The sequence below is a fragment of the Solanum tuberosum genome, unplaced genomic scaffold (genome assembly GCF_000226075.1).
Source record: "Solanum tuberosum cultivar DM 1-3 516 R44 unplaced genomic scaffold, SolTub_3.0 scf00390, whole genome shotgun sequence".
Classification (NCBI taxonomy): Eukaryota; Viridiplantae; Streptophyta; class Magnoliopsida; order Solanales; family Solanaceae; genus Solanum; species Solanum tuberosum.
Window position 1 is genome coordinate 219,386 of NW_006239313.1, and position 6,599 is coordinate 225,984.

At 40.0% G+C, this 6,599-nt stretch overlaps 2 protein-coding genes across 2 annotated transcripts; both read right to left on the bottom strand.

Moving 5' to 3' along the window:
• Nucleotides 1-3,411: 3,411 nt before the first annotated feature.
• On the bottom strand, nucleotides 3,412-4,783 carry LOC107057855 (uncharacterized). Its single transcript, XM_015302916.1, has 3 exons — nucleotides 4,604-4,783; nucleotides 4,484-4,553; nucleotides 3,412-4,100 (listed from the first exon to the last, which is right to left on the bottom strand). The coding sequence occupies exons 1-3, from the start codon at nucleotides 4,781-4,783 to the stop codon at nucleotides 3,412-3,414; spliced, it is 939 nt and encodes a 312-aa protein (XP_015158402.1).
• A 16-nt stretch (nucleotides 4,784-4,799) lies between these two features.
• LOC107057856 (uncharacterized) lies at nucleotides 4,800-5,285 on the bottom strand. The gene has a single exon (XM_015302917.1). It carries the CDS (start codon nucleotides 5,283-5,285, stop codon nucleotides 4,800-4,802), a length of 486 nt encoding a protein of 161 aa, XP_015158403.1.
• Nucleotides 5,286-6,599: the final 1,314 nt, after the last annotated feature.

The window sequence follows — 6,599 nt, forward strand, 5'->3', positions numbered from 1 at the left end:
GGAGTAGCTTGGAGAATTAACTTGTGAGCTTCATTGTTGTACTTGGTCGACCACCATCTCATGATTAGATGAATAAGTGGGGTGTGATCTGTTTTGATTCCAGCATGCCTAGCAAAATACCTCCATACATGTGTTGCAAAGTGACCAGTGTTGAAGATGTGATCTATAGTGTCCCACCCAGGTCTGTCACAGCAAAAACATGTTACTGGTTCATTGCCAAAGCTAGAAATTTTTTCATTAGTAGGTAGCTTCCCCTTTAGTGCCCTCCACAGCAAAAAGGAACATTTAAAAGGGATGTTTTTATGCCAAATAAAGGCATAAAACTGAGACTTGTTCCTTTTTTCCCTGAGTTCATTCAGGCAAAAGAACAAGTGAAATTTCCATCAGAATTAAGTTTCCACACTGCCTGGTCAGGGATGCCTTGCTGGTACTGAATGTGAGTATCTAGGATGCTAGCTACCATGCTATGAGGGGCCTGCTGTATCACCATCTCCAGATTCCATTGGCCCTCAATCAGGAAGTCAGCCACTGTATTGTTGTTGAACCTGTTGCTTTCATTAGAGAAGTTTGCTAAAGGCCCGACTCCTAGCCAATTATCCCACCAGAAAGAACAAGTTCCAGAGTTGATTGTCCAGTGTATGTGTTCCTCAATCTTTACTTTGTTGTGCATTAAATGTTTCCAGGTAAGGGACTCACCAGTGTCCCATTTCTTGCTGATAGGATTAGATCTCTCACAATATTTAGCTCTCAAGAAATCTCCCCAAAGAGTGTGTTTTGATCTAAAGATCCACCATTGCTTATATTTAAAAGCCATGCACATATCTTTTAAGTTTCTCATACCAATGCCTCCTTCCTCATACGAAAACTCAAATTCTTCCATGAGGACCAATGATATTTTTTCCTGTCATTTTTCCATCCCCAGAAAAAGTCTGCTATAAGGCTCTGAATTTGTTTGATAACAGTAGAAGGAGGAAATATAGCAGAAACAAGGTGAATGGGGAGGGATTGTAACACATGCTTGACTAAGGTATTTCTGCCTCCATAGCTCAAGATTTTTGCCTTCCATCCTGTAATTCTATTAATCACTTTGTTGATAAGATCAGAAAAGTAAATAATTCTTGGCCTGCCAATGTACATGGGGCATCCAAGATAAGTAATAGGACCCTCCTTTTGCTTGAAACCAGTAGTTCTCTTAATCCTGTCCCTAGTGCTGTTGAAGGCATTGGAATGAACCATAAAATTGGTTTTGTCTTTGTTCACTAGCTGTCCAGAAGTCTCCTCATATGTATTCAGAGTATGCATAATCAGTTCAAGAGACTTTTTCCTTCCAGAAGTAAATATGATAATATCATCCGCAAAGCTAAGGTGATTAACTTGAGGGCCTCTCATCTCCATAAAGAAACCATGATAGTTAGGATTGCTGTGAATTCTGTTCAATGATCTAGAAAGGACCTCAACCCCTAAAATAAATAGGGCAGGTGATAGGGGGTCACCTTGCTTCAGACCTCTAGTGGATTGAAAGAAGCCATACCTTTTCCCATTAACAATAATTGAATACCAATTATTTGCCACGATCCTCCACACCATGTCAATAAAATTCTCATCAAAGCCCATTTTCCTTAAAACCAGACAGATATAAGACCCAGGGGCCCTGTCATAGGCCTTTTCCATATCCAATTTAATGACCACATTGCTCCCAATATTAGGCTTCTTAATCTGATGAATGATCTCTTGAGCTAACATGATGTTTTCTGAAATACTTCTCCCCTTGACAAAGCCTGATTGGTTGAGAGAAATCAGGTTTGGTAGGATAAGTCCCAATCTCAGGCTTAGCAGTTTAGAAATAATTTTACTGGTGAAATTGCTTAAACTGATGGGCCGGAATTCAGATAATTTATTAGGATTGCTCACTTTGGGCAGCAAAACAATGCAAAGAGTGGGAAAAATATTTGGGAACCATCTGCCCACTGAAAAATGCTAGGATGACTTCTAGCAGGTCGTGTTTGATGATTTGCCAGCATTTCTGGAAAAAACAACCATTCATGCCATCTGGACCAGCTGCTGAATTGGGGTTCATGGAAAAAACCACTTCTTTTAATTCTTCCAAGGTAGGCATGACAGTTAGTTTATCATTGTCTTCTTGATTGATCATTCTAGGGAGGCATTCAAGAGGCCCTTCATTGATGAACTTATCTTCACCTGTGAAGATTTGTTGGAGGTGATAATAAGCTGCATCTGCAATATTTTCATCTCCTTGTAACCATTCCCCATCATCCTTTAGAATTTTGTGGATAAAAAGTCTCCTTCTTCTCCTTCTTATCAGTGAATGAAAATATTTAGTATTGTTGTCACCTTCCCTAAACCATTGGAGTTGTGTTTTTTGCTTTAGGATAGAGTCCTCAAATTTTAGAAATCTGATGTAATCTGCATTCAGCTCATGTAAGGCAGATCTGTTCTCTTCTGTATTGTTTTGAATAAAGTTTTCCTCAGCAATTTTGACTTTATTTTCATACTCCTTGACATTGATAAAGATGTCTCCAAATTCTCCCTTGGACCAAGAGCTAAGAGTGCCAGCCAGTCTTTTGAGTTTCTGATGGAACCTCCACATACTGTTGCCCTCCAATTCCCTTTCCCAGCATGCTTGAACAATGTCAATGAAGTTAGGCTGATCAGCCCAACAATTTAGGAACTTGAAGTATTTAGTATGATCCTCACATCTAGCCTTCATTTCCATCAATAGTGGGCAGTGATCAGATCGCACTGAAGGGAGGTGAATGATGGTGGTTTGAGGTATTTTTTCCAGCCAAGAGTCATTTACCATAGCCATGTCTAATCTTTTCCACACCCTGTTGTGTATACCCCTGTTGTTAGACCATGTAAACTTCTGTCCACTGAAGCCAAGATCCAGCAGACCACACGCCTCAATTACAACTATGAACTCCAAACTTTTCTTCATGTTGTAAGGCACCCCTCCTAGCTTTCCATCCATAGAAGTGATAACATTATAATCACCTACTGCACACTAAGGAGAGTTGGTTGTAGCATTGGCATGATGAAGCATTCTATCCTAGAGAGGTCTTCTAAGATGGTCTTTGCATTTGGCGTAAACAAATGTGGTAGTGAATTGAGTTTGCAGCTCATTATGGGTAATTTCACAAGTAATTTGTTGTTCATCCTCCTCTAATACTTTGCAATCAACATCCAAATTCCAAAATAACCATATCTTACCATTGTAATTACTCATAGCCTGATCCATTGCAAGTTGCTGTTTAAAAGACTGAACATGAGTACTGTCTAAGAAAGGTTCCAGGATAGATATAATAGAAATATGATGCATCTTCTTGAGCATTTTGAGTCTTTCCATAACACCTTGGGTGTTAATCCCCCTTACATTCCATATGAGTGTACTGATCATTGGGATGATTTGGAAGTAAAGAGCCTGGTGTTTGGTCTGCCTGCTGTGACAACACTAGGATTCTGCCCTTGTTTGGTCTGGAACCTGTCATAATGCATTCCTCTAGGTGATAATCCTTGTTGACTTGATACCTGGTGGATTTCCTCTTCTAGATCATTGGCATAATGAGGACTAAAAGCTTTAAATGACAACTCACTAGTCTCATCATCATCATCCTGGTCTTGTAAAGATTGATTATCTATATCTAGTTCATCTTCAGAATTTTCCACATCATATTCGTCAATAACTGGCACATAGTTGACCTTGCATGTTGCTGCTCTGTCTTGAGGATCATTGGGAGGGGGAGTAAGATACTGAGTTTGAAGGGGAGTAATATCCATACCCTGCAGATCATCCACCATAATAAACTTCTTGCAGTTGTTGTCCTGATTAGTCTGTTCCTCCTGCTGGTTTTGATCATTTCCTTGCTTAGCATTTAATTTTTTCTTAGCTGCTTCCCTCTTCTTTTTACTAGGTTTATTCTTTCTCTTCGGGGTGGTCCCTTGTTTGCTAGTGCTAGCTTTGGACCCCATATCTTTTGCCATAGCTGCCCCTCTTTGATTGTGATTCCCCCCTTTGTCTGCCTGTTGCTTGGATTTGTCAATTTCTGATACTTCATCGGCCTGTACATTATGGTTCTTCTGCCCTCTTTCAGTAGTGTTACCCTATTGTTCTTTTGTACAATTTGTAGTTTCTGTATGTTGTTGCTGCAGTTTCTGTTGTTGTTGTGTGTTGTGTTGGTGAGCCATAGTGGTTGCAGAGGTTCTAAAGTCAGGACTATGGTCAGTGTGTACCCCCTTATGCAAAACATGAGTCAAATTCCCCCCTTTGGATACCCCGCCCTGCATGTTAGAATGTTTCTCCTGACTTCCCCCATCCATCCCTCCTTCAACTTCATCATTGCATTCAATAGACACATTGTTAGGGTGTGTGGGGATTGGGAGCATTGAGTCAATACATGTGCTCTTGTTGTATTCCTTGTTTCCCTTTCTTAATGCCTGAGTTGCTTGGTTATGGTCTGTTACAGACCTGTATTTTGCTCCTTGTGTTTGTGTCCTTTCATTTCTGTATGCTCATCTATGTCTTCATGTTGAACTTCCTGCATGTTTAGATTAGTAAAGGAATTATGATTAGGGTTATTTGTTATACCTGCTTGCTGAGTTGTCCTCCTGTTTTGTGGTGAGGTTGGTCTCCACACTGCTTTTTGAACTTTTTCCTCCTGTTGCTTGTTGTTTTTTCTTTTTTGTGTTTGCCATTCTTCTTCCTTTTGCTGTATAGCTTGTCTTTGGTGGCTAACTTCTTTGTTGCTTTGGTTTTGCTCCTCTTCATTTTCTTGTGCCTTGGTTTATTTGTTGTCATTGCCCTTTGGCATTTGTTCCCCTTTATTTTTGTCCTTCTTTTCAACTTCCAGTTCCTTCATTTTCTTAAATTCCTCATCCCTTATTTTGAAGTTACACTCATATATCATGTGCCCTTGATGTTTGCAATACTCACAATATGGAGGAATACTTTCATATTCAATAGTTTGCCATCTTCCTATGGTAAGATCCTTCTCATCTAATCCAATCCATAAATGTCTAGGTCTAGCCTTAGTCAAGTCAACTTGGACTTTTACCTTGGCCATGCTAGCTCTTGTTCTCTTAATGGAGGCTGTGTCAAGGTACACGACTTTGCCTATAGGAGATAAAATGGGTGTTATAAACTCCATTTTAAAAAAGTGCCATGGTAACCCTGGGAGGAGTATCCATATATGAACAATGGGTGTGTCTTCCTCAGGTCTGAAGTTTGGTGTCCAGGTCTGTATCCTCATAAGTTTGCCTTCAATAGTCATTCTTTGTTGTGTCTACACTGTGTTATAGTCCAGTTCATTTTCCAGGTCAATAAACACATGTCTTGCATTGTAGTGAGCTATATTGGCCCTCCTAGTTAGTTGAGTTTGCATGATGAAGCTCTTTCTGATGAGTTCCATCTTTGGCATGGTGCTGCTGAATTTTCCTATCAAAGTATATTTGCAATCCACAGCCAATTTTGTCATAAAATCTTCCATATCATAAATGACAGCCGGTAGTCCTTGTTTGGATGTAATTTTAGGAGGCACCAGCTCGATGGAAGTTTCTTGTTGGGCTTGATTGTGCCTAATTCTAGCAGCCATGGTTTGCACTACTGTGTAAGGAGCTGGTTCACTAATCTGATCCTTTTTGGTATGCTGAGTGTTGTTGGGATTGGTCTGATCATTGGATTGATTTGGATTGTTGATGTGCTGACTTTTTTGGTTCTAGGGCACATGTTTCTCAATGCTGAGGGAGACTCTCCCTTTACAAAATCAGTAAAAAAACCTATTCTAAGGAGCTATCATTTTAAACTATAGCTAGGTAGAAAAGGTTGTGCTATATTCAAGGAGGTTCCTTAATCCTCTTAATTCTCCTTCATCTGAAATTTGCCATTTCTAGCAAGTCTAGTTGGTAGTAAATTCTAGCTTCTTTTGGTAATTGATGATTATTGAAATAGAGTTGGGGACTAGTGATCTTGTGACTATGTTTTGAAAGGGAATCAGCCACAAAGTTGGCTTCTCTGAAGGTGTGCTTACATTTAAACTCTTGTGTTTGATCGATGAGAGCCTGTAATTTCTCTAGTTGTGTGCTGATGCTCCAGTGAGGGTTGATTTTCTGCATTATCCAGTCCACTAGAAGCTGTGAATCTACCTCCAAAAGGACATTCTTGTGGCCTAATTCTAAGGACCAGGTCATCCCGAAAATCGTAGCTTCTACTTCAGCTTGGTTATTGGTGCCTTCCCCCAATGGAGTGGCAAATGCAAGTAACATTTCTCCAGCCTGATCCCGTATGATACCTCCTGCTCCAGTTCTGCCCGGATTACTTAGTGCACTGCCATCCGTGTTGATTTTTACCCATTGAGTAGGAGGTTTTGTTCGCTTAACAAGTGTCACTTTGATATCATGCACACATTTTCCTTCTAGTTCGAAGGCCATTTGATGTAAGGAAAGGTTGTAGTCATGAGCTTGTAGTTGTCCTTGTATACGACATATCTGACCCTGTTGGCATTGGATTGTTTTCCCCCATATTTACTAGCACATCTATTCTTCCATATGTTCCAACAAATGAATATTGGAGTAGCTTGTAGTAACAG

Excerpts from the sequence above, each read along its gene's own strand:
- LOC107057855 (XM_015302916.1), bottom strand. The coding sequence starts at position 4,783 with ATGAAGAGGAGCAAAACCAAAGCAACAAAGAAGTTAGCCACCAAAGAC. Across the intron at positions 4,554-4,603 it reads GAGGACAACTCAGCAAGCAG|GAAGTTCAACATGAAGACAT; the intron begins GTATAACAAATA and ends CTAAACATGCAG. Across the intron at positions 4,101-4,483 it reads ACACAAGGAGCAAAATACAG|GGCAGAAGAACCATAATGTA; the intron begins GTCTGTAACAGA and ends CTACTGAAAGAG.
- LOC107057856 (XM_015302917.1), bottom strand. The coding sequence starts at position 5,285 with ATGACTATTGAAGGCAAACTTATGAGGATACAGACCTGGACACCAAAC.